This window comes from Vanessa cardui, chromosome 2, assembly GCF_905220365.1.
Source record: "Vanessa cardui chromosome 2, ilVanCard2.1, whole genome shotgun sequence".
NCBI classification, from domain to species: Eukaryota; Metazoa; Arthropoda; class Insecta; order Lepidoptera; family Nymphalidae; genus Vanessa; species Vanessa cardui.
This window is the reverse complement of record NC_061124.1, coordinates 11011795-11039777: the sequence shown is the minus strand read 5'-3', so window position 1 is coordinate 11039777 and position 27983 is coordinate 11011795. Positions and strand designations below refer to the sequence as shown.

At 35.0% G+C, this 27983-nt stretch overlaps 2 protein-coding genes and 2 non-coding genes across 4 annotated transcripts; 1 reads left to right on the top strand and 3 right to left on the bottom strand.

Annotated features, from left to right (window-relative positions):
• The first annotated feature begins 1 nt into the window (after position 1).
• On the top strand, positions 2 to 12927 carry LOC124540942 (probable multidrug resistance-associated protein lethal(2)03659). Its single transcript, XM_047118719.1, has 29 exons — positions 2 to 78; positions 989 to 1083; positions 1235 to 1391; positions 1500 to 1571; positions 2014 to 2215; positions 2603 to 2740; positions 2829 to 2913; positions 2996 to 3152; positions 3243 to 3456; positions 3790 to 3925; positions 4450 to 4527; positions 4613 to 4710; positions 4788 to 4944; positions 5847 to 6043; positions 6128 to 6210; positions 6321 to 6444; positions 6690 to 6839; positions 7019 to 7185; positions 8193 to 8372; positions 8554 to 8701; positions 8784 to 8934; positions 9024 to 9251; positions 9344 to 9507; positions 10134 to 10268; positions 10345 to 10500; positions 10817 to 10937; positions 11599 to 11837; positions 12145 to 12285; positions 12827 to 12927. Exons 1-29 carry the CDS (start codon positions 2 to 4, stop codon positions 12854 to 12856), a joined length of 4080 nt encoding a protein of 1359 aa, XP_046974675.1. The 3' UTR covers positions 12857 to 12927.
• On the bottom strand, positions 12889 to 27904 carry LOC124538504 (exocyst complex component 2). The gene is made up of 17 exons (XM_047115589.1): positions 27631 to 27904; positions 27397 to 27549; positions 27130 to 27322; positions 26604 to 26715; positions 25823 to 25982; positions 25305 to 25519; positions 24863 to 24978; positions 24128 to 24264; positions 23179 to 23363; positions 22482 to 22649; positions 21628 to 21780; positions 20343 to 20537; positions 18777 to 18934; positions 17330 to 17561; positions 14019 to 14203; positions 13337 to 13396; positions 12889 to 13109 (listed from the first exon to the last, which is right to left on the bottom strand). The coding sequence occupies exons 1-17, from the start codon at positions 27737 to 27739 to the stop codon at positions 13025 to 13027; spliced, it is 2616 nt and encodes an 871-aa protein (XP_046971545.1). The 5' UTR covers positions 27740 to 27904; the 3' UTR covers positions 12889 to 13024.
• LOC124542948 lies at positions 15218 to 15357 on the bottom strand. The gene has a single exon (XR_006967410.1). It is a non-coding gene; the product is annotated as a U4 spliceosomal RNA (small nuclear RNA).
• On the bottom strand, positions 16836 to 16975 carry LOC124542943. The gene has a single exon (XR_006967409.1). It is a non-coding gene; the product is annotated as a U4 spliceosomal RNA (small nuclear RNA).
• Positions 27905 to 27983: the final 79 nt, after the last annotated feature.

The following is a 27983-nucleotide window of genomic DNA, read 5'->3' as shown; positions in this document are numbered from 1 at the left end:
TATGGATACAGGTCCTAAACAGAGACGGGAAATCAATCCAAGATACAAAGCCAACTTATTTTCCGTACTTACATTTGGGTATGTAAAGAGTCCGAAGTTTTACATAAAATACAATACGTTTATATAATTATAACACAGTCAATAACTGCTTCGGTTGCCTTTGGTCGTATCTCTCATAATTCCCTTATTGCCTTTCATTATTTAAACTTAAATAATTCATCTGCCTAAATAATACTTAACCTAAGCACATGAACACAAATATTAAATCCACATAAGACAACAATTTGAGCCTTTCTTTTGTCATTCCAAATTTGTCTCTTAATAGATCGGATCGTGTTTTTAAATAATTACCTGTACAGTTCAAAAAAATATGACGTGAGGCCAATTCTAGTATGATAGATTTTTTTCTAGTATGTAGTATTCCAATAGCCAAAATCACTCGCTGGAGTCGTAGACAGTTGTTATCTGATGAAAATCAAAAGGTTAACTGTAAACAGTAACAATGTACTCAGTTACAATTTTAATTGACAAGATATATTAAATTTAACTAATAAATAGTGCATATGGAAGTCACACAAATTTGAAAATAATAATTATACACAATAGTTTGGTTAAATATCGAAACGTCGAAGGTGATGTCAAAGTATTTTCGTTTCGGCTTATAACTAAAGTAACCAGACGTTGCTTAAGACTTCTAAGTGTATTGAGACATTTCGGAGAAACAATACCCACAATATTATCACCAATTGTCTCCCAGCATCACGTTTCAATTGAAGGTAAATATTTACCCTTCTTTACAAGAAATTAAATTAAACAAAATACAAAGATCACCTTTCAGTACGTATGAGTCACATCTAATAATATATAAATATTTCGTTTTTATTTAATTGATTCACTCAAATAGCACCGGTAGGTATGAAATTGATTTGGGTCGCTGGGATAGTGATCAATTTCATAGCGTACAGTGATACGAAGCATTACTTTTTAGATGGACGCTTGAAACATTTAAATTAGGGTACAGTCGAGATATAAAAGAAGAGGATTTGTATGCACCGCTGCCGGAACATCGATCCGACATTTTGGGTTAGTTTATGCAAAAATCAATTTTATTAAGATTTGTAGAATATTATTAGCAAGCAAGCAAGAATGGTGTTCCCAAACCACAATTATTGCAGTCATATAACTCTAGTGACAAACTCAATCATTAATTGAATTTCCACTAATACACTACTAGGTGATACACTACAAACTGCATGGGATCAGGAGGTTGACCGCTGCGCATTACGAAATGATGGACGCAAACCAAGTCTAATGAAAGTTCTTATCAAAGTTTATGGCTCCGAACTTATGCTATATGGATTAATTTTGGCTGCAATGGAATTTCTGATAAGGTAGAAAAATGTAACATGTTTCATAGAAAATTGGCATGCACGAAGTTAGTGTATATTATTTTCAAGCTAAATATATAATTGACAAATATAGATTTTGTACATTTCTAGACTACAACAACCACTTTTTCTTGGGTTACTACTTCGGTACTACAGTCCAGCTCAAGATCTGCAAAATAAGACGTATGCATATACCAATTACATTATCTTTTTGACCGAATTATGAGTTTGGACTAAGGGTCCTTATGTTATGGGAATGCTGCTGATTATAAATAAAAAGTTATACTATCTAAAAAAAAATCCATTGCATTAGTGTAAAAACTTGTAAAAATCAGTAATTTGTACTATTCCTTGCCATGAAACTAACAATTAAGAAAAGCTACATTATTTATAAATTAGAAATATTAATTATTTAAATAAAAATAATTCCTTATCAAATGGGCACCGGTACCAGTGCGACTACGTAAACAACCAATGTCAGCGATGCAATGTGATTTACCACAAAAAACTGAGAAATTTAACTAATTTCTCAGTTTTTTGGAAAAAATATTCACTATCCATAAATTATGTTCATAGATCTTTTACTACATTATAGATCATTTGCTTATATAACGAATGTTTTCAGAGCTAATTCGACCTACGTCTCTAGATTATTCAAATATTATGACATGTCGAGTGGCATTGCATGGGGCGAGGCAGTGTTTTTCTGTTTTGGTGTTATTTTCTGCAGCATGGTTAATGTAATGGTCCAACATCCATTTATGATGGGCGTCATGCATATGGGAATGAAAATGCGAGTCGGAATCTGCAGTCTTATCTTTAGAAAGGTGAATTTATAAATGTTTGTTTCAATTCTAAATCGAAATTCAATTTTACCAGTTGGCCAGTTTTATATATAAATTCTACCAAGAAAACCGATAAGAAACAGTGTAGGCTTGTTGAATTTTATTCATAAAATTATAAAACAAAAAATGTAATAAAATTGTAAAAGTAAGTAAAATATATATTAAATGTTATTAGCTAAATATTACTTTTTAAAGAACCCTAAGGACGATTAAATGAATTAATTTAAATAAATACATCCTAGAGTATGAGATAAAGTAGAAATAGTTATATTTTATACAAGTTAATTTAAATAGTAATGTAAAGCAAGTACAATTTTTAAGACTACTTAACAGTATTTGAAACTCATAATTATAATTTAAATTTTCGAGGCCTTGAAAGTTAATCTTCAAGCAATGTCTGAAAACAGAGGAGGTCTCGTCGTAAATCTTATGGCCAACGACGTAAATCGCTTCGACTCAGGTCCGCTTTTCGTTCATTATCTTTGGATAGGACCCTTGGAGACTGTGGTAAGAAATCAAAGTAGTACCCGTATAACTAAATCAAATTAAACCCGTAAGATTAAACTAATATAAATTTCGCAAATACATATAACAGCTGATGACAATTTATTTATATCGAGAGCTGGGAATATCTTCTGTATATGGAGCTTTGACGATAATAGCCGTTGTACCATTTCAAAGTAAGTTTACATTTAAAAACTCTGAATTTTAAAATATAATACAAGATTATAGCATAAAATAATTGTATGCGGTTTCCTAAAGTATTTCTAGGAACACGAACGTCTCACTACAGAAGAAAAACTGCGTTAAAATCTGACGAAAGGGTAAGATTGATGGAGGAAATTGTGATGGGTATTGAGGTCATAAAAATGTATACTTGGGAAAAACCTTTTCGCAAAATTATTGATACAGTGAGGAGGTAAGAAAAATATGATGGCATACCATACCCACAAGAAATTGATGATACTATAAATTATACATTTAAAAAAGTTAACAAAAATTTTGGCAGAGAGGAAGTACTATTCATAAAGATGACTTCGTATATACGAGGTGTTGTCATGTCGTTTATCATGTTCACGGCAAGGTTCAGCATTTTTATTACTGTTTTACTATACGTGATTTATGTCAATCGAATCACAGTGGAAAATGTATTTTTTCTTACGTGCTATTACAATATTTTGAAACAGACCATGACGTTATTTTTTCCACAAGCAGTAGGTCAAGTAAGTAGTTGCTTTATTTTTAATATGATTATGACGTTGTATGATTTTCACACTAAGATTTTACTCTTGATTATTTTTTTAAACTCGACACGCATGAGACATGTGAATGACGATAAAGAGTGGACACTGCCAAAATTGAAGAATAACTTGTTGAAAAGTATTTTATTTTAATTTCCTTTGAAGTTTATTTGACCACAGTTTGTTTTCCATCACATTCGTACATATTACGCGAAATAGTAGTGACAGAGTATTTGTTAAAAAACTTTGTACCTTAGTCATTGAAATATAGACCAAGAGTGGACGCTATGAAATATTGTTTGCATTTATTTACAGATTGCAGAAATGAACGTAGCTGTGCAAAGAGTTAATGACTTTTTACTCACAGAAGAATGTCAACTTCCACCGAGGGACCAATTAACAGATTTAAGAAGTTTTGAAAGTAAAACAAAGAAACGTGTCACGATACCGCGTAAGACACTGTTGAAACATACAGACCCCTCTTTTCCATTGGATACTTTGGGCAAGGGCCCAGGGCGCTTCCGATCAAATAAAAGTAAAGTAAAGTAACAGCCTGTAAATTTCCCACTGCTGGGCTAATGGCCTCCTCTCCCATTAAGGAGAGGGTTTTGGAACATATTCCACCACGCTGTTCCAATGCGGGTTGGTGGAATGCACATGTGGCAGAATTTCAATGAAATTAGACACATGCAGGTTTCATCACGATGTTTTGCTTCACCGCCGAGCACGAGATGAATTATAAAGACAAATTAAGCACATGAATCAGCGGTGCTTGCCTGGGTTTGAACCCGCAATCATCGGTCAAATAAAAAAGTATAATATAAATATCTAATTGTCACTAAAAATAAATCTATAACCTTGTTTGTCTATTTTCTTTATCTATTTTAACAAAACAGTGCCTCCATAGGTTAAAGACCGCTCTGGAAGCATATTTATTTAGCAAATTAAACAAAATAAGATATCTACTCGTTCCAGTGAACCCCATTCAGCCACCAGTGAAGCATTCTCCACGCGATGAACCCAGTACATCTACATCAAAAGTCCCAGTTAAAGGTAAATCAGGAACAATGTTATATTGAGTTGATAATGAATATTTTTGAAATACCACTACTTATAAATCATAATTATGTTCTAAAAGAATTACGCAGAGATCAGATAGCTATATCATTTGACGAAGCTTGCAGTCGTTGGATAAAAACATCAGAGAGAAACGACGTTATAAATACCAATTTAAAGGTATGAGTTATTTAAAATTAAAAATGCGTCTAAAAATGTTTTTTTTTTTTTTTTTTCAATAATATGTTTAATATCAGATATATAATGGCTCATTAACTACGATAATTGGAGCAGTGGGCTCAGGAAAATCTACTTTGCTTCACATGATACTCAGAGAGTTACCTTGTTCAACGGGAAGTATGAATGTAACTGGTAGCGTGAGTTATGCCAGTCAGGATCCTTGGTTGTTTGTTGGTGAGGTTCATTATGATTGTAATTCTTTAAACTTAATGAGCTCCTAATTGAAATTGTCCTTGTGCGCTCAATGGTTAATGAACGTGACCTTAATGCATTGGCCAAATATTTTCATAGAATTGTCTTAAATCCCGGATTCGTCACGCTTATTAAGTCGCAATCATTGAGGTGCGAGTATTTTGTCTTCTGTGGTTTTGGCTTATGGAATGGTCTATACATAATTTTATAATTTATTAGCGGGCGGCCAACCATGGCTTCGCAGGGATGCAATGCTGATACTTAAAATACTTTACGATGTTTTATATACATACAAAGTTAACAGCTTTTTTTATCATAAGAAAATACAAGCCGCTATGTCCTTGCAATTGACATCTATAGTATCTTTGAAAATATTAATTTAAATTGCATGCTGTAAAGCACCATATTGATCTCTATTTAATACAAAATGTATTTAAGATACTTAATTAGATAAGGAATAACGCTCTATTGCTTACAATCACTTCGTAAATAAGACATTTCTGGTTAAAAGTGCAGAATAAAAATGGTTACAGTGAGTTATCCCTAAGAGATACATATATACCATCGGCCTTTTTCGTAGACCTTTTACAGGTTCATCTTTCATCATCTTTTAGGGTTCAGCCAGTGTTTGCAAATTAAGCGCAAAAATGTGTTAATTTACGACATCATATTAGAAAGCTTTAAAATAATCAGTATTTCTCTACTATAATGTACCTACATGTAGTATCTTTACTAAATAGTACATATAAACCTTACTCGTGAATCAATTTATCTATTAAAAAATCGCATTAAAATCTGTTGCGTAGTTTGAAAGATCTTAGCATAAACAGACAGACAGTGGAAAGCGACCTTATTTTCTACTGTGTAATGAATTTGATTCAAAGGATCCGTTCGGCAAAATATTCTCTTTGGTCAACCGTTTATGAGGACTCGGTACATGGAAGTATGCAGAGTATGCGCACTCGAAAGAGATATTTCATTATTCCCTCATGGTGATAAAACGATTGTTGGTGAAAGAGGCGTTTCTCTCAGTGGTGGACAACGAGCTCGAATCAACTTAGCGAGAGCAGTTTATAAAGAGGTACTTAAACCAAAAAAAATCGTATCATCTACACGATTTTCTGAAGATGTCCATTAAATATTTAATTTTTCTCTTAATTCGTAGGCCGATATTTACTTACTGGATGATCCGTTATCAGCTGTGGATACTCAAGTCGCAAGACATATTTTCGAAAATTGTATAAAAAGGTATTAAATCAAAACTGCTTATTAATCTCTTCTACAATATCTTATTTTACAATGGACCTAATAAGCCGAACTGAGAAATTACTTATTTGATACTAAGATCTCTCTCACAGGTATCTTGAAAACAAAACAGTGGTCCTTGTCACACATCAATTACAATTCATTAAATCCGTTGATCAAATTGTAATTATGGAAAAAGGACGAATTATTGGTGATGGGAACTATGATGATCTGAGCGTAAATTAATGTTACTTTTTTAATATAAAATATGCGAAATTCCTAAAAAACGTTGGATCTTTAATCTTATATCCGAAGGATATACAAAGTTTTCTTGTAGAAAGTGCCTTTACTCTTCCTGACCGTACTTTCTTCTGAAAATCATTATACTTATCTTGATTATTATAACTGTAGCTGTTACTGTTAGGGTAGCTAACATTTGGGTCCCATATCAAATTGTCACGAGTCTTATTGATATGTTTTAGAAACGTGATTTGGCAATATTACACTTGATGCAAGATAAATCTTACGAATTACGAAAGGAAGATGTACCGAATAAAGTAATGCAACCAACAAGTGGTGTGAGCTTAAAACGCTCACATTGGTCTCACTGGTCACTGATCTTCGACATCATGGTATCTGTTGTTGTTTTAAGTTTTCTTAATCTCTTTACAAATATGAATTGTATATTTTTTAATTATAAAGTAATGTATTCATGATAAAATGTAACGTTTCTACTATTTAAGTTAACAGTGTACTAATTATTGATAGCATTATACTCAACATAATAAAAAGTTTACATTGAAATTTTCAGGACCAAAAACAGGAGGCAGAGAAGCAAACAATCGGAAGGGTGCAGGGATCAGTTTACAAGGAATACTTTTTGGCACATGCTGCTTGTCCATTTGTTTCAGTGGTCCTGTTCATGTTTGTATTGGCACAATTTTTCGCGAGTTCCAGTGATTATTGGATAAGTCGATGGTAAAGTTTGTACAAAATTAGCAAATTTTATGTTATTTTTCTTGGAAAACAGTTGTAGCCCTTTTATTCTCAATACACAATCCTTGTACTTACGGCATGTTAGGTTCTCGAAATACGAGACGTAAATCGAGGTATTAGATTGTTTCATTTTTTTTATTGCTATGACATCGACCTCGCGACAACGCAACAAGTGAGTCCTCCTCAGCTGGAAATCGAAACAAGTGACGTATGCCCAAGAAATATGGTTTTTGTATTTAGTTAAATATGTTATGTGATAAACAGTATGATTTAAAAGGCAGGTTTATATGTATAATATATGTATGACATAGTAACGAGTCAAAAGTTTCAACTTTCCTTACAAAAAAATGAAAAACATGTTTTTGTTTTAACGTTTTATTCTTCAACTAGCGGTCGCCCGCGGCTTCGCCCGCGTAGATAACGGTTCATAATCAGTCTAATATCCCTACTGCTGATGCACGGTGACATTTGAAGAATTACTGCAACCGGCGCTTGGATCTATTGTAATAAACCTCAAATTCGTGATCACAACACCTCAGCCAGACCAACATCAGCCACGAATCTGATGAGGTTCTTAGGGTCGGAGGCCATTATGCCCTCTAAGGACCGGAGTTAGAACATTTTATAGTTCTATCTTTTATAGTTTAGGCATCATACGCAAAAAATCAAGATTTTTGGTAGATTTTTTCCGAAAAACCCCAAAATATCTTACGGAACCCTATTTTTTTCAATATAAAATTTAGCCTATGTTATGCGGGATTAATTTAGCTTTCGAATGGTGAAAGAATTTTTAAAACGGGTCCAGTAGTTTTTGAGCCTATTCATTACAACCAAACAAACAAAGTTTTCCTCTTTATAATATTAGTGTAGATTTATACGTTGTCCTTAATACCCATGGGAAGATGGGATATACAAATCATTATTCTGATAATGTAATTCGCATATTTTATCTTAATAAAATGTTCTTAATATATCTTATCTGATTATAGGAGCAATGCAGAGGACCATTTAACTGGAGATCAGACTATGGATAATTTGTTGTGGTCACAGCACGGGTTGAGGAGAAAAGACTTTGCTATAATATTTGGGTTGCTGACTATTGCAACCGTCGTTGTCGCTTTAATTCGTGCCTTCCTATTCTTTTCGTTGTGCATGAAGTCTTCGATTAAGTTTGTATTATATTTTAATCTACATCTCCCCTCAATACCTCCACATCGAAAGATATACGTTATGCTGACGTAACTGACTTTAAAGTTTGTAAAATCCTTGTTCTTGTTTCAAACTATGTTGTTAGTCTAATTTTTGCTATCTTCTACTCAAATAAAGAATGTATCTTGTATATTGTTTTAGGTTACACGATTCAATGTTCGAGTGCATATCTCTCTCACCTATGAGCTTTTTCCACTCCAACCCTTCTGGAAGAATATTGAATCGTTTTAGTAAAGACATGGGTTCAGTTGATGAGTTATTACCACAGGCTATGCTCGATAGTTTTCAGGTCAATTTTTCTTATTTACTACTACTGTTCTTTTTTACAAATTATTTTCTCAATTTTCTATAACTCACTTCAATTATTTTAGATATTGTTAAACCTGATTGGTGTGATCATAGTAATTTTAATGACAGAAGTGGCGCTTCTAATACCGATTGCAACAGCACTCATTATATTTTATATTTTTCGTTTAATATACGTAAGAACGACTGGTGCTATAAAACGTCTTGAAGGAATAAGTAAGTACACATATTACAATAGTTAATATCTTGAAGTAATGAACATCAGAAATCTTCCCTTTAAAAACATCAATAATAAATTTTCTTAGCACGAAGCCCAGTGTTTGGACATGTTAATGCAACAATATCGGGTCTACCAACAATCCGATCATATGGGGCGGAGTTACTTCTCGCTCAAGAATTTGATCGCCATCAAGACCTACACAGCGCTGCGTGGTATCTCTTCATCTCTTGCAGTCGGGCTTTTGGATACTTCCTTGATGTTATTTGTCTTTTATTCATAATATGCGTTACATTCACTTGTTTGATGAAAACTGGTGAGATTTTGAGGTTGATCTGAGATTTTTCTTGACAGTGTAAATTATATATTTGGTTTAAATTTCTGTTCATTCTCTTTCTTCTACATTAGATATCGAAGGTAGCAACGTTGGACTTATTATCACTCAATCAATTTCACTTACTGGTATATTTCAATGGGGGATGCGTCAATCTGCTGAAATGGAGAATCAGATGACAAGTGTGGAGAGAGTTTTAGAATACACTAAATTACCGATAGAGTCGTCATTATCTAGTGTTAGTTTTGTTAATTAACTGATTAACTGAGTCATATGTATACGACACTAATAATCAGAAAAAATCGTAATTAGCTCCTGCTAGTTTAGTTATATAAAGTAAGTAAAGTAAAGTAACAGCCTGTACATTTCCCACTGCTGAGATAAGGCCTCCTCTTCCATTAAGGAGAGGGTTTGGAACATATTCCACCACGCTGTTCCAATGCGGGTTCGTGGAATGCACATGTGGCAGAATTTCGATGAAATTAGACACATGCAGGTTTCCTCACGATGTTTTCCTTCACCGCCGAGCACGAGATTAATTATAAACACAAATTAAGCACATGAATCAGCGGTGCTTGCCTGGGTTTGAACCCGCAACCATCGGTTAAGATGCACGCGTTCTAACCACTGGGTCATCTCGACTAAATAGCGAATAAAAATTATTAGATTAACAATATATAAAGTAATAGTCATGTGTCATGTACATATCACGTACAAACTGTTAAATATATGTTAATACGATTTCGGCTGACGGTCCGTCTACTAGAAGTGCATATAAAACTTTTCCACTTAAATAGCCACTGAAGTTATCAAAACTGTGGGTGTAAACTTGTGGAGAAAAATTAAAATACAAAAATTTCTTAGTCACCAGATGAAAAACCTTCAGTGGGATGGCCTTCTGAGGGTGGAATACATTTCAATAATCTATGCCTAAAGTATACCCCCGATGGCGCATACGTTCTTAATAATTTGGAATTCAAAATTATGCCACAAGAAAAGGTTTGCTACAGCTTCATAACTTCAAACGATCAATATAAATTAATTAAAAGTATTTTTATAGACAAGTTTTTTATAGATTGGTATCGTCGGAAGAACTGGGGCCGGAAAATCTTCAATTATTCAAGCTCTGTTCCGATTAGCTTATTTAGAAGGAACAATCAGCATTGATGGTATTGATATAACGTCAATTGGTTTAAAATATTTACGGCAAAAGATATCCATTATCCCACAGGTACGAAAGGAACAAAATGTTAAAAGTTAAAATATTTCTTTTTACTAATTATTTGTCGATATGGTGACTTGTATAAACATATCCAAAAAGTAAAATTAAAATGGGACCCCACGGGAAGCACTACCTTTCAAACAAAAAAAAATTATCGAAATCGGTCCACCCAGTAAAAAGTTATGAGGTAACAAATATAAAAAAAAAAATACAGACGAATTGATAACCTCCTCCTTTTTGAAGTCGGTTAAAAATAATTAATAACATGTTAGGTCAATTTTACAAGAGAAAAAAGGATAGAACTTTTTAATGGAATGGTTTTCAGGAACCAGTTCTATTTAGCGGAAGTCTCAGGAAAAATCTCGACCCTTTTGATGAGTATTCCGATGAGTCGTTGCTGAAAGCTTTGGAAAAAGTAGAACTATTATCAGAACAAGAAGGAGCTGGTTAGTATAAGACTAATAAGAGGATATCTTGAAAATAAACAGTTATTATGGCGGCTTACCGGTACGCGCGCCCTGAATTGGATTGATAAGTGTACCCAACACCTTCTCCAAAGAGTCTCCAAAACTGACACGTTTCAAAAAACCCTAGAATTTTTAGTCTTTTCAAGAAGTATGGGTACCTCGATATTCCTGGTTCCATATGCCTTTCAGCACAAGCTGGTAAGCTCTTAGCTGGTTCTCGGTTAGCGTTTCGACACAGACTTGTCAGAAGGCCAATTAATCTGATAAGTATCAACTGAATCAGACAAAAATTCATTCAAACTAATTTGAGAGTTAGTTGCCAAAAGTTCTATCCAAGGCGCGTTTAAGAGGACGCGAGGAGCACTGTACACCATATTACTTGCGGGCAATTGCCGGCAGGTACTTTCCAGCAAATATATTATGTACGTACCAATAGCCAAATATGATTTGAAGTGAGAAACTCTCGGTCTATAATCAAATTAAATCAAATCAAAATAAACTTTATTCAAGTAGGCTTTTATAAGCACTTTTGAATCGTCATTTTACAATCAAGTGAAGCTACCATAGTGTAATATATCTAAGTTATAAATACTTATGATTTTATATTGAAATATATAAATCAATGAAAATTCGTTTTCAGAATCCCTATACAAACAAGTTGCGGATTGCGGGGCAAACTTCAGCGTAGGAGAACGCCAGCTCGTCTGCTTGGCGAGAGCTATCGTCAATAACGACAAGATACTTCTGTTGGACGAAGCCACCGCCAACGTGGACGCGCAGACGGACGCCCTCATACAGAACACCATCAGGGAACATTTCAGGACTTGCACGGTGCTCACTGTGGCGCACCGTCTGAACACTGTCATAGACTCCGACAAGGTCCAGTAACGACACAAATGACCATATTATTTTTCACCATACGAACGCTGAACCAAGCTTTGAAACTAATTTAGATTTGATTTAAAAAAATCCAATTACAAACGTAGTTTTCATTAATAAACATAGAAGCAACTTCTAATAAATATATTATAATTGTTTAAGATTTCTTAAAGATACTTAAGTTACAAATACTTAATACTTAAGTTAGAAACAATTTAATACCTCAAATTGAAAACAAAGTTTTGTTGAGATTTTGCGAAAACAAAATAATCAAATGGCTAAAATATGATAAACGTATATTATACAGATCCTTGTACTGGACGCTGGTAATCTAATGGAATATGACCACCCTCACATCCTGTTACAAAACAAAAAGGGCTACTTCAGGAAAATGGTCGCTGAGACTGGTCCTGCGATGACCCAAGTGCTGCACAAGCTTGCGGCTGAAGTAAGTTTCGTTTTAAAACACACATATTTAATAAAAAAAAAGTGAATAACATCATTTTTACTTACACCTAACTGAATTATTAAGTTTTATTTTTTGTTAGAAATATATACATTTAGAAATAATTATGTTACACTTCATTGAATAATCATAAAATTAAACAAAAATACATCTACAATACATACAGACATGTTCCCAATTAATTAAATAACCTTTATACCACAATAAAACAGCAATACTTACAAAAATACTTTTGGGTACGGTTCCGTACCAGGGCAACGAGATTAATGCATTATAAACACTTTTATTATATAGAGATTTTATACAGTAGAAATGAGTTTCCTAAATATAATATATAACTTATATTAAAGTAAACTCAAATCTTAATATATTTTTTATTATTTTCTCTGCTGCTGCTAGATTTATGTGTCTTTTATTAAAAACTTTTTATGTTATGTGATTTTAAACATTTATTATTACATTATAAAGCATAAACTAATTATTATTTTTGGGGTTTACTAAAATATTATTATTTTTGTTACAGAATTACAAGAAAATGAAACAAGCCGATTAATATAAATATAATTTTAATTCTATAAAATGTCTTTGATAACTTATTTCTATAAATATATTATTACGAGAGCTTACAAAATCGTTTCTTTTAAATATTAAATTAAGAACAAATACTGATACATGACATTTCAAAACAACATTTATAACGTGCTAAACAAAATGGCTTACTTTAAACGGTTTCCATGTTGCAGTTGAGACTGGCCAGTTGCAGCTCCATTCGCTTTTTAAAATCTTGTATTAACATGTCCATCCGTCTGGAAAATTATTCAAAAATTACTGAAAAGGCTTTATTAATTTTTATATAAGCATATGGATTCTTTTTTTCAGATCACGTTAAAGGTTCAGAATTTTTCAGCCAAATATGTCAATCTTACTTTATGTGTAAACACTACATATAATAAGTTCAAATTGAATAAATTATATATATTATTGTGTATATAATTTGATTGTAAGTTTTTAGAAAATAAAGTATTGTGATTACTTTTTCTCTTCTTCAGTTTCTAAGGGTGGGATACTCGCTATAGTCTCGGCGAGATAATTTCTGAAACAAAGATAAAACAACATAAGGAGTTTTTCATTTTTTTAGTCACAACGATTATATACATAATTACCTTTATATCAATCAGTCAAATTGAGGCATATTGATTTAGAAATAATTAACCTAGCACATAATATACCTGCTCGAAAATTGCAATGAGACAGTTACAATCAATAAACATAATTTAAACCAACTATCGTACTACAGCCTGTAAATTCCCACTGCTGGGCTAAAGGCCTCCTCTCCCTTAGAGGAGAAGGGTTGGAACATATTCCACCACGCTGTTCCAATGCGGGTTGGTGGAATACACATGTGGCAGAATTTCTATGAAATTTGTCACATGCAGGTTTCCTCACGATGTTTTCATTCACCGCCGAGTACGAGATGAATTATAAAGACAAATTAAGCACATGAATCAGCGGTGCTTGCCTGGGTTTGAACCCGCAATCATCGGTTAAGATGCACGCGTTCTAACTGGGCCATCTCGACTACTCATCGTACAATAATTTGGTAATAATTTGGTTGGCGGGTCTTGCTACCCAGACACTAGATATTTTATGCACGTCGCCTTTGTGGCCGAAGAAAGAGGAGAATGACCGAAATCGAGTGTAAGAATGTGACTCACTCGGCCTTCCGCGTGAGGTGCGCGGCGGTGGCGAGGCGCAGCAGCGTGGCCTCGAGGCGCGCGCGGAAGGCGGGCGCGCGCGCGGGCGGCGGCGCGCCGGCCACGAGGCGCGACACCTCCTCGCACACCGTCTCGCAGATGTCGCTCACGTAGCGCGAGCACGCCGCGCCGCAGATGCTGTCCACCTGCACGCGACACACACACCGAACGCCACCCCGTTAATGTGAAGGTCGCCAATATTTAAAGAACCCGTTTACATTATGTTAAGGTCGCCAGTTTTTAAAGAACCCGTTTACATTTAGAGATGTTTTAAGTCGCGATTCCAAATACAATTTTCATATAAATTATGCTTAAAATTGTCCATAACTGATAACTGGAATAAATTTAAATAAAATGCATGTCCATATAATAAAAAATTAAAAATAAATTATGATTATTTTTCTGTTGGAGTTGGGATTTTGTGAAAGGCACCTTAAAAAGACCTGAAGACCTTGTAAATATTCACGTACCACTAAATAATACAAACGGGCAAAGTTACATAACTTCCGATTCAGTACAACATATTTGAATGTTCCTTCAAATTAATTCAATGTTTACTTCTAGTGATAATAAAACTATTACCGCTAGAACTCCTATTACTAGCACTTAATATATTTAGACTCTTCACAGAGAGTCACCCAATTAATAAAGGTGTGAGCTCCTCGGTTTATTTCATTGAAATTTATTTCTTTTCATTAATCATAAAATCTGTAGTAAGTCTACAAGTTTACTTTACTTATTCATCCCCTCTCGTCTATCCCTGCTAGGGTTACTTTTCAAAGGAATAAAAACCAATTCTCAATTTTTTAAATTATCGTTGCCTCAGTCATTGAGTCGCAATGTAAAATTTTTGCTACAATTGCTATTAAAATTAATTGTAAATAATCATCAACTGCTCTATATTAATCTCTATCATCAATCTCTGTGATCATACACTAAATTTATTTGTAAGCAGATGTTATGAAATATTTTTAATCAATTGACTTTACTTCAATCTGATACTATAAGTAAAAATTGAATGAAAGATTAAGACCATTTTTCATAATTTTTAAAAAATGTTCACAAGCTACTTTACAAATTCTTCTTGTACATTCATTTTCGCTATACAGTATCCAAGTCTTAAAATCTTTCCGACATACATGTATGTAGTTATTTATGAGGCCGATGAAGGCCTTTCAAAAAGTGCCATAGTGGACGGTATTTCACGTCCACAAGGCGGGGTATTGGTAAAGTTTTCAACTAGCAATAATCGCACCTCGGATTAACCTCATTGGTTACGATATTGCCTCTGCGCAAAGTTAACTTGAAAACAGTCTCTTAGAGTATATGAGCTTTTGTGTTGTTCATTCGTTAGCGCGATTTATTTCGACACCAACGCCATCTCTTGGCAACTTTATGAACAAAAATACCGAAACTCTCCGTTATTTTTTGTTTTAACAACACTTATTTAATTTAAAATGTATATCTAAATTTAAAAACATTACTAACCAATTTTATAAGAAAGTTTTCTATAAAAAAGAATACTGGCTGATTAGTGCTGTCATTGATGAAACTTTGCTCAATGCGAATCATACAATGAGGATAAACTTCACGTAGCTAAAGACACTGTTGCCTCTACTTATATTTGCCATGCGGAGAATTTGACCAATGAAGTTAATCCGGGATGCGATTATTGCTAGTTGAAAACTTTATCGATAACCTGCATTGTGGACCTGAAATACCGCCCACTATGGCACTTTTTGCAAGGCGATCATCGGTCTCCTAAATAGTTATCAATACTATAATAAACATTATGTGTATCATATGAGTCCGATCGTTGTCCAAACATAAGTTATGTACATGAAAAAGATTCGTCCCAGACACTCAGTAACCTATAAAATTCCAAAAAAACAAGAGACTATCATAAGGAATATCATAGGAATAAAAAAACATTTAAATTATACACAGGTCCCGTGATAATGAGCAACATTTGGACAAATCATTGCTAAATGTTATTAAAATACTAAAAACAGAGAAGCGTCTAAGCCGATAAGTAATCGAATAAAAATCACATCGTCCTCAGAATGTCCTCATACCACTGTCAGTAAAATGCAATTGAGTTAAGATTAGCTCAATAGATAGCAGAATGCATGGACGTGTTTGTCAATGAAACACGCTGCTCGAAACGATACAACTCCACATAAAAAATATACTAGATCTATTCAAAAACGCTTAATATTGTCATAGAACGAAAAAAAAACTCTGGTTAGGGTTATGATACGGCCGTTGACAGTTTGATTAAACAAATTATGATAAATATTCAATGTTAGTTTCACTGTGAGCCAAATATTTACCAGTAACTTGAAAAAAATACTATACAATAATTTAATTCTCTTATTAATAAAATCTATTGAAAGAAACCCTAAAGTAAATGCTATTTCTTAGACAAATTATTTGTTACAAATGTATGCTTTCAAAACCTTTACAATTCAGTGTGTGTTTCTGTTAAATTGAAAATAAAACCCATAGAATATATTTTCGGAAGAAATAATATAGCAGCATCACGAGGCTTTATATGGTCTAATTCGACTATGATAGTTAATATAATATTAACTGATTACAAACATACATAGTTGTACAAACAACAAAATTTAACAAGTTTAAAATTACAAAAAAAAATTGACAAGTGACAATTGGAATACACCTCTAAATGTCATAATTGAACAGAAATCGGCCTCATGTGATGGACACATTATTTATACACATTTTGTATAAAAAGTTCTGCTAAGCATTTATGAGGCCGATGAAGGCCTTTCAAAAAGTGCCATAGTGGACGGTATTTCACGTCCACAAGGCGGGGTATTGGTAAAGTTTTCAACTAGCAATAATCGCACCTCGGATTAACCTCATTGGTTACGATATTGCCTCTGCGCAAAGTTAACTTGAAAACATTCTCTTAGAGTATATGAGCTTTTGTGTTGTTCATCCGTTAGCGCGATTTATTTCTCCACTAACGCCATCTATCGGCAGCTTTATGAATTGAGATATTTAAGCTTTTTTTCGAACAGTATTTGCTTATAACATTAAATAATTTATTTTAATTATTGTTACTATTACACGATAATTCGGTGTAATTAAAATCAATAATAAATTCCTAAGTAAAAAGAAACAATAGTATCTTCTAACAGTACATACATATATACCAACAATCATATTTCCCTACGGACAGATAATATATTAATCAAATAAATATATATATTTTAATTTAGTGTCTATGTATCAAATTGACTTACTTCAGCGTGAACAGCAATCAAGTTATTTATAATCTCATAGACATAGGGCCTTGCGTCGTCCACGATTGCGTCGGGGTCTATCTTGTGGCGGCCCATGTACATGCTGGGCTCTATCGTGCCCACGAGCGGGTCGCCCTTGTGCTCCAGATACGTCTCTGCGATACTCGACTCGAGATTACTGAGCGCATCTTTCGTAGTTTGTAGAGCGACGACTGGGGTTGGAAATTCGAAACTGTAAAAAAAATACCATGCATTACTTGAGAAGTGATGGTGTCAATATAATATTTTTAACCGTCTTCTAAAAAGGAGGTTATTAGGGCGACATGACACAACATAGATGTAGCATCGGCAAAATTTGTAAAACCGACCATATCCGAATGAAATACGCTATCACAAATTATCAATATTTATTTATTATGTGAATATGATCTATATACTAAATTAATAATATCATTCGAAATTTTGCCGTTCTATGTATCTATATTACATAACAGGAAATATCCTGGAAACTTCAAGCTGTAAAATTCGTTCTAAATTAAAACGGTAAAAATACCTTATTGTATTAATAATTACTTTTTGTAAAATTATCTTGTCTATATATGTATTAAATTCTGTATATACGGATATATGTTGTGATTACACATCACGTAAACATAGCAGAAGTGTTGAACCCTAGTCCAGGAATTTGAGCACCAAAAATCGGTCCGCTCTGCATAAAATCCTTCTACGTTAATTTCCGATTGGATTATGTCGGAGGGTGCCCCCCGAGTATAAAACCGAGTTTCTGTCGCCCGAAACTGCGAGCGTTAGCCGCCATCTTGGAAAATGTGTTTTTGAAGCAAAGCAAGCAAAAAAACGTTTTCCAAGGTGGCGGCTAACGCTCGCGATTTATTATGCAGAGCGGATATCTAAAAATCTTGGACTACCCACCTTTGGCACAATTCGGTTTTGTTATGACATAAAATATTTTATCTACTTCGTCTAATCAATTATTTATTTTTTGACAGATGAAGCTGAATAATAGATGAATCATTAGCTGATGTTACATTTTGAGTGTCGATGTGATTATTAACATTTTGAATCGATTAGCTGCTATTATTGTGGGCTTACTAATTGTATTGTATATAGTGGATAAATCACAATGCGATACTTCAGTATTTTATTTTTCTATTCTAATGCTTTATCTTTAAATATAGAAATAAGTAAAATCTTTTGGTAATCCCTATTTTTTATAGTGACTAGTGACTTGAATAATAATGCAAGGAATGAAACGACCAGGGCCGGATTTAGGGAGGAGCAACCAGGGCAACTGCCCTGTGCCAACAAGAGAGGACATTGACAGAGACACTTTGGACATTTTTATTAAACGTCATTGAGAGAACTAAAAATGTTAAAATGAAATTGCAAAATCTTATTTGGGGCCTCCAGTCCCCTGTACCCTTCGTACCCTTCGAAGGCTGCGGCGACGCGTGGCAGGGTAACGCGGCGAGCGTAGGCGGCGTTGGCGGCGGCGATGAGCAAGCGCTGCTGCCACGAGCGCGCGCCGCCGCCCGCCGCCACCAGCGGCTGGTCCAGCGCCACCGACAGGCTCGTGTTGTTGAAGTCCTGGGGGCACACGCGACATACGCCACTAAGTATAGTATGACACAACTTAGATGTCGCATCGGCAAAATTCGTAAAACCGACCACATCCGAATTCAGTACGCTATCCCAAATTATCAATATTTATTTCTCATCCGAATATGATCTTTGCACAAACGTAATAACTTGTTATATCATATGACCTAATATATTCGTCAATTTGACGCGTGGATTTACATACATTTGCTTTCTCTGACGCGTGAATCTATAGCGACGAATAGCGTCGAATGGCGCGATAGGGAGCTGTTTCTATTGGTTGTGTAAATCGGCAGTGATCGGTTTTATTTTCATTCCATTGCATTTTCCGATGCTACATCTAATTTGTGTCCTACTATACACTTGCACAATCGTTGAAGTCCTGCAGCACACGTGCGACATACGTCGCTAAGTATACTCGCACACTCGTTACTCGCCCTTGCGTGAGGATATCTGAGGTACTTTGAAAAATAGGGTCACACGACATGCGTCACTAGTTATACTTGCACACTCGTTATTCCCCTTGCGTGAGAATATCTGAGGTTGTTTGAAAAATAACATTATGAATTTTACCCAAATTTTTAATACAAGAACTTTTTTATGAGATAGGTAGGCGGGCAAGCGAATGGCCCATCCGATAGTAGTCGCTGGCATTATAGAAGTTGACACGATTAGAAATTTTAATCATTCCTTACATCTCCTTGTTTAGGAACTGGTGTTGTATCCCTTGCGCCTGTAGTTACACTGCTTAAGTACCAAGTACAAATCAATTAAATTTTCAGTTATATATAATACCTGTTGACTCCCAGGCAGGATATATTCATTTAAATAATTGTATAATTTAAATATTGTGAAAAAGAGTAACTACTGAGTTTCGTGCCGGTTCTTCTCGGTAGAATCTACTTTCCGAACCGGTGGTAGCTTCACTTAATTGTTAAATGATGTTAAAGCCTCACATTTTATGTAAATATTCATAAAATAATAAATAAGTTTAAAATAAAATATAATATAAAATAAGATAAAATGTATGCAATAAAATAGTATGTCACTAAAACAAGTCACGAATCATCCTGAATCGCGCTGGCGAAGTTTTGAACTGAATCTTCATATATGTCATAGGCGGTAAGCAACGGCAGCTCATTTCTGAATCGCGCAAGCGTTGTGTTCGCGGGAAAGTACATAAGGGTTGCCCTGTTTACATACAGGGGCTTTTTCTTTCAAATGTGAATATAGTCAGTTCACCTTGCAACGGTTGTTTTACTGAGTGTAATCCTGTAGTTTAGGTGGTATTATTGGATGCGTGTCGAACAAATGACGATTCATAAGTGCTTGTAAAAGCCCACTTGAATAAAGTAGATTTTGATTTTTGATTTTTTTGAGTAGCTGTCATAGTTACCTGATCGTCGTGTTGCAAGGCGAGCTCTTGTAGAACACTGACAAACGCCAATAGGATCTGTTGCGTGTGTTTTTGCAGAATATTCAATGGCTCGCTTCCTTCGATCAGCAGGGCCGTCTCCCGCCGGCCGGTCGTGAACACGCACTTGTGTATCGAAGACAACGCGTCGATTAAGTACGTTTCGAGCAAATGCGGCTGAAATGTATCAAAAAAATAATAAAAAAACTTGGTAAAATGGCCACATGATGGTAAATAGTCACCACCGCCCATAAACTGTAAGATTTCCTTGCAACACCATTGCACCACCTTGAAAGCCTTAGCTCCCAACACTTTCAACAAGGGACATAATAGCCATAACATTTTAATGTTATGTCCCTTATGCCTGTTGTTGCACCGGCTCCCTCACCCTTCTAGCCAGAACGTACTATACCAAGTATTACTGCTTGGCGGTAGTATATATGGTGAGAAGGTGGTAGCTACCCAAGGGACTTGCTTAAGGCCCTACCACCAAATATTTTACAAACTAATAGGGTACTTTCGGTGGTGAAAAATAAATAAATAAAAAGGTTTAATTTTTAATTTCATTTTCGGGCAAGAAAAAGTGTTTATTATGCGAAAATATATTTTTTGTAACTTTTTATGGGGATATAAAACATTTTAAAGTACTATTTTAAACACCGTCGAATACCCTATTCAATCATTTTCATGTTTGTCATTCCAGTTTGTTAATATTATGTTTATTTTTTATATCATAATTTTTAGAGCAGTATTTGATTAGATTGTTATATACATGTCGGAATCTCTAATGTGGTGGCTCCTCTCTTGATGGGCTTGCACGAACCCTACCACCAAATGAATTCGGCATCCCTATCATATCCTATGAGTTAACATTTAAATAAAAGAGAAGAGATAAGAAATAGAATATGGTGAGCCGACCTAAGAAAAGAAACAAATGCGCAATTAAATCTTTATTGAGGACTATAATGGTCTTTTTGTAAAATTTATTCCGGTACTGGTAATGGGATGGATGATCGTCACACACACCCAGTGAAAACGGTTTGGAAAAATTTACAGGCCACAAGGGCGTGGACAAACACGAGTAAAGTCCCATTATCAACAATTTCTTACAACAACTATTAAGACAAAAGTATTGAGAATCTATTTAGATATCATATATCATAAAAGTGAAACATTTTTATAAATGTGTATATATTTATATTTCTGAAATAATACGGTGTGTATTTTAATTATAAAAATGAAACGACCAGCAATACTTAAAACATACCAGATCGGTGATGGCACCGTATTCGGAAAACTCCTGTATCTTCCAAGTCTCCTTGTCGACGAGCCCCTTCACCCTCTTGTGCGCTCGTTGCAGGAACACGGTCATCCCGTGCACGCGGTAGTCGAAAATAATTTTCTCCACGACACTCAGGGGCTGCAAACAAGGAAGACCAAAGTAAATAATACGGTACTAATTAATATCTTCGGTGAGAGCATCGTGTCTGAAAGATGAAATAAGAGCAACTGTATAAATAAAACTAGTTATTACGGATTTTAATCGCGTATATTAATTATTTTGGACATCCCGACGTTTCGAGCACTTTACAGCGTTCGTGGTCACGGGTAGACTGTCTACCCGCGTAGACTGTCTAATATACGCGATTAAAATCCGTAATAACTAGTTTTATTTAAATGTGTAATAATCGCGAAAATTTAAGACAACATTAAGAGCAACTGTTGTTCAATGTTTATCTCATATGGCAATACCGAAAACTGAAAGAATTAAGAGCAAAACATTAGTTAGCAAATTATTTTCTTTTTTTTTTTTAAATAAATTATCGTCTTTATCGTGATGTATGAAATCCATCCATCAGCCCATTTCCGTCCACTGCTGGACATATGCCTCTTCCATTGCACGCCACTGAGATCGTTCTTGGACTACTCTTAACGTATGAAACATTCAATCATCATCATCATCATCATCAGCCTATTTTTGTCCACTGCTGGACATAGGTCTTTCCCAGTGCACGCCACTGTGGTCTTTCTCCGGCTACTCGCATCCAGCTCCTGCCTGCCGCCTTGCGTAACATTCAATAGAATCATTGAACGTGTTCCTAGGAGTAATGGGTGCGTCACCTGCGAGGGCAGGTCGAGCTTGAGCAGCGACTCGTAGGCCTCCCGCAGACTGCGCAGGTTGGCGAGCAGGCGCGCGCGCAGCGTGTCCGCGCCCGCCGCCGCGCCGCCCGCCAGCACGCACGCGCGCACGTGCGTCGAGAACAGCTGCACCGCCGACGTTATCATCTCCTGCAACGCGCCCCCCGCCCCAAGCCCTCAGTAGCTTTATCACCGCACGCCGTGCAAACACATACCGTGGGACAGGATTGTTAAGAAAACCACCGACTCTAGCATAAATATCGAGAATTATATAAAGTAAAGTAACAGCCTGTACATTTCCCACTGCTGGGATAAGGCCTCCTCTTCCATTAAGGAGAGGGTTTGGAACATATTCCACCACGCTGTTCCAATGCGGGTTGGTGGAATGCACGTGTGGCAGAATTTCGATGAAATTAGACACATGCAGGTTTCTTTACGATGTTTTCCTTCACCGCCGAGCACGAGATGGATTGTAAACACATATATATAGTGGTGCTTGCCTGGGTTTGAACCCGCATTCATCGGTTAAGATGTACGCGTTCGGAGAACGCGAATGTAAGAATTATATCATTCGGCCTAATTTTATGTGATATCAAGTGTCTCGTAAGTTTAAGTCTCCTATTAAAATAAAAACAGGTCTGGCAGAGATCATCAGATGATAGAATGTATTCAAGGTCACCTTGAGGTCGGCGTGGCGCTGCGGGTCGCTGGGCGCGCCGGCCAGCTCGCCGGCGAAGTAGCGTCGCGCGAGCGGCCACAGCGCGTGCAGCTCGGCCGCCAGCGCGCCGCACGCCGCCGCGCACGCGCCCGCGCGCACGGCGCTCCACGAGCCCTCGCCCTCGCCCTCCCGCGCCTTGCGCCGGCCTTGGCAAATGTATATAGTACGACACAACTTAGATGTCGCATCGGCAAAATTCGTAAAACCGATCACATCCGAATTGAGTATGCTATCCCAAATTATCAATATTTATTTCTCATGCGATTATGATTTTTGCACAAACGTAATAACTTGTAATATCATATGACCTAATATATTCGTCAATTTGACGCGTCGATTTACATGCACTTGCTTTCTCTGACGCGTGAATCTATAGCGACGAATAGTGTCGAATGGCGCGATAGGGAGCTATTTCTATTGGTTGTGTAAATCGGCACTAATCGGTTTTATTTTCATTCCATTGCATTTTCCGATGCTACATCTAATTTGTGTCGTACTATACATATATATGACGACCTCCGTGGTCGAGTGATCTGTACACCGGTTTTCATGGGTACGCCACTCTGAGGTCCCGGGTTCGATTCCCGGCCGAGTCGATGTAGATTACCATAAGTTTTCTATGTTGTCATGGGTCTGGGTGTTTGTGGTATCGTCGTTACTTCTGATTTCCATAACACAAGTGCTTTAGCTACTTACATTGGGATCAGAGTAATGTATGTGATGTTGTCTCATATTTATTTATTTATTATATATTTATATGAAGTTGATCTGTTCCAACACGGTCGGCCTGAATTTAAATGAATTATTGAGTATGTATCTGTCCATAATGTTTAGATTGAATTAGGTACATAATTTAATGCTTCGATATGGAGGAGGAGGTTTTACTATATTTTCTTGATATTGAAATTACTTTTATCTCCCAATTCTTGTTCTTCCTTCTGTTTGAAGTGGTCCTTTACTTTATTCAGCAGATTCATCAGGTAGTCCTTGCGAGTGGTGATTGCGACCCAAGCGGCATCGCCCTCCCAGTTCAAACTAATCAGCAATCTATAACAGAACAACAATATCCCGTGAAATTTATTATTCATTTAGTATTTAACCGTTATGTTATGTATAAGGTTTCAGAGCACTTATAGAGAAATAAATAACAATACGTAAAACTTGTTATTTATTTTATGTTATATTTTTATCGCTATTAAAACTTTTTTATTACTGTCCACATTTTAATAGACGAAAGACTTTGAGTAGAATGCAGGTGGATCGAGAAAACTTGTGTAGTATACAATAGAAGTTGTTCTACTACCAGTCAGCACAAATTCGCGACGGGTGCAACTCTCTCGAAAGATCGCTTCGGGCTAAATAATAGCGCAAATTTTATAATCATGATTGAAGCCAGTATATCAGAAAAACTACTATAATCTATTCCACGAGTCGAACTCCTAGGGAACGAAATACTCGCACATCATTGGTCGATACGCACGGGTTTAAGCAAGACAAATCGTAGACACATGTAAGAAAATCCTAAAAACTAATTTCACTAGGTCACACGTACCAAAGGCAAATCCTTTGGTAGACCGACAAGTCAATGGAATTTAGACAAGTCAAAACAAAATGTTAAAAGTTGAAAAAAAAACGTTTCATTTACCTTATATATTTAGTTTGCTCTTGGACATTTATGGGCATTGTTTTCATTCTGGTGTGTAAGTTCTCTTTCAAGTCTTCTATTTTCTTATCAATTTCATCGAGTATTTTTTGAAAAAGCTGAAATACAATAATATTCACATATATCAAATATTTTCTATTGTGTATGGATGTTAAGAATAAAAGAGACTGTAGCTCTAAAATAAATAATTTATGTTCATACTATTTAAGGTGAGGTTTTAATGATATTAGACTGCCAATATAAGCCAATACTTTATAAAAAATTTTGATTGTCTGTTTTATTAAATAAGACTTACTTTAATCTATATAACATATTTATATTCCAAATTTAATCAGAGTAAAACCATCAGCCAATGCTAGCTTTAATTGAAACTTCTGTGCACTTGTTACATATAGAATAGTATCTTGTAATTAATAATAATTACCTTAACATCAGTATTACCAAATAAATTTTTCACCCTCGTGTAGTCATTAACTACCAAGTCGTATTCCTTCTTCCGTATGTTCTTGTCGATAGACGCCGGCAATTGGAAGAGGAATTTATGTCTCGTGAGAAGGGATAGCGCCTCACGAGTCTTATCAGCATTCTCCTTACGCGACAGAATCTCAGAGAACAGAGAATCAGCGAGAGTTATTGATTCTAGAAATATACAAAATGAATAAAAACATCAATTCATTCATATTTTATCTCATATCAACACATTGGTACAAAATACATAACATCACAATCGAACATAATAGTATGTTTAGAAATATACAATTATAACATGAAAAAAAATAATATTAAGATTAAAGAGTATTGATGAATTTCATACTTAATAATATCATCAAAATAATTAAGAGTGATTCTGATATCAGACAACCAGGGTTCAAACTTATGCCCCTTTTTCTGAGACCTTATAGCTACTGAAAAGACCATCAAAATCAAACACTTTATACAGACCTTCAATTGCTGCTTGTAAGCTGGGCAGAGGTTCCTTGCCATTCTTCCTTTGATCATCTTCATACATATTCTTCAACAAAACAAGTCTATCTAATTGATCCATAACCGCTCCAGTGTTGGCTTTAAGAAAGCTTAGCTGCCCTTCTTTTTGACCCTCAACCTAAAATTAAAGTATGTATAGGAAAATTAGAAAGAGAACCCTAGTCGTGGATATTGGCTTGTGAGTTGTGGCCCTAGTTTGGGTATGCAGAGTATTTTATACTCTAATTTTTTCTTTTATTTATGTGATAATTTTAATTCATTTCATTTGAAGCCTTTTTTACCCTTACTAAGTAACAATTGTAATATATTTTCAACACTTTTAAAGACCATTAAAGTCTTTACTTAAAGTAAAATTACAATTTAGAACCTAATACTAAGATTGTTATTTCCACTCCTTACATAAGCTGAAGTTTTAGTTATAGGGGAAAATATGGAAATAGCAGTTCAGTACAGGTATTTCATTGAGAACAAACTTAATATAGATATTATATTATTCTGTTTGTATTTTTGTCACTGAATGATTTATGAAGCTGGTTGGGTAGATTTAAATATTTTTTTGTTTTTTGTGCCCAGTTTGTTTGAATTGTAACCCAATTAGATAGTGAAGCAAATGTGTCCATGGTGATATTAAATATATAAATAAAACTCTTAATTTATGAGTAAGATATTAGGTCAGCCGGCTAATAATAACATAGGAACCAATCTATGTTCAGAACAGCATAATAAAACAAAAATATACCTTTCTCTGTAAGAACACCATCCCTGCTTTTAAATCCTCAAAAGATGTATTACTATGATGTTCAAGAAGATACCAGCCTGGTTGAAAATTTTCATCACAAAGTTTTCCTGAACTGAAACAAATAGAATTAAGGGTTAATTAGCTATATTTAATTCTAGTTGTTTAGATTTTGTTATACTCTATAAAAAAAGCAAATGTTTTATTACTGTGTTTGTATGGTTTATTATAGATTGTTGTAAATTCTGTTCAATGTTAGTATGATTATTGTTGTACATAAAATATGTTGACACCATTTTAATACTAGATGATGGATGATAAACTAGTAGTTAGTATTTGTTGTACTGATGGGTAGTCATTAAATTTTCTTAAGGCAGTGATTGTTGGTCTGTGCAACAGCAGACACAGTTTAATATGAAACAGTGTCTGTGTTAAAATTTTGTTTTTTTTGGAGTTTAAAAAATTACTGTGTTATTATTGGAACTCCAGGTTATACATTTGTGAGAAAGTTTCTTTGAACTTTTCTTACCTATCTGGAAATAGCTCATGCAGCTCTTCCTCTGGAAATTTACAATCATCCCCTTCTGTTGACAGGCCAAGTGGGTCAGGAGGGGTGTATGCTGTGGGTGACATTGGTCTCCTTCCCCAGGGTAAAGATGGGGGAGCTGCTTCTTCTACCCATACTGCACTTTCCTTTACTGGGCCTATTGATTCATGGTATCCTAAAAACTTGCATGTATTAATTTTACACTCAAAAATGTACATTGTAGGGGTGAGTAATTTTAAAGTGACATACCTCTAAATTGTACAGTGGATGTTCCCTCTCCACCAGACTTGGTTGTAACTATTATGTCACCACGACCCTTACAGGGACCAGATCTTGCTACTATCTTATTTTTACTTTTCCATTCTGCTGAAAGCAGGCACTCACACCCACAAATCTTTAAACCTAAAATTAATAAAAAAGTTTGGTTATAAATCAATTATACAACAGGATAAAAAAATAATAAAGAATTTTATATTTACCTACCTATTAAATCTATAGCAGAAGAACCTAAAAACTCCCCCCTAATAGTCACTCTCGTTCCTGGAGGTCCTTCTTTTGGAGAAATACCAGTAACTACAGGTGGTGGACCCATAATTACAAATACAAGTAAGTACTTATCTAATTAATAAACCACTTGAATATAATATTCATTAAACAATTTCATGAATTATTTAAATATAAACACTTTAAAGTTTCAATTCTTGATATTTGTTATCAATCAAAAAATATAGCTGTCATTTTGATTAATTACATTTTTTTAAATAATTTATTCAAAGGCAAAATCATTGTTCCTTACAGCCGCGATTGGATTACAATTACAATGTTAAATTCACTAA

Bases quoted from the DNA above. Each gene is read 5' to 3' on its own strand.
- LOC124540942 (XM_047118719.1), top strand. From the start codon at position 2: ATGGATACAGGTCCTAAACAGAGACGGGAAATCAATCCAAGATACAAA. The intron at 2,741-2,828 runs GTAAGAAATCAA...TACATATAACAG, and splicing joins TAGGACCCTTGGAGACTGTG to CTGATGACAATTTATTTATA. The intron at 10,269-10,344 runs GTTTGCTACAGC...AGTTTTTTATAG, and splicing joins AAATTATGCCACAAGAAAAG to ATTGGTATCGTCGGAAGAAC.
- LOC124538504 (XM_047115589.1), bottom strand. From the start codon at position 27,739: ATGGGTCCACCACCTGTAGTTACTGGTATTTCTCCAAAAGAAGGACCT. The intron at 14,204-17,329 runs GTAAGTCAATTT...TGTCGCGTGCAG, and splicing joins TGATTGCTGTTCACGCTGAA to GTGGACAGCATCTGCGGCGC. The intron at 13,397-14,018 runs GTGAGTCACATT...TCTTTGTTTCAG, and splicing joins CACCTCACGCGGAAGGCCGA to AAATTATCTCGCCGAGACTA.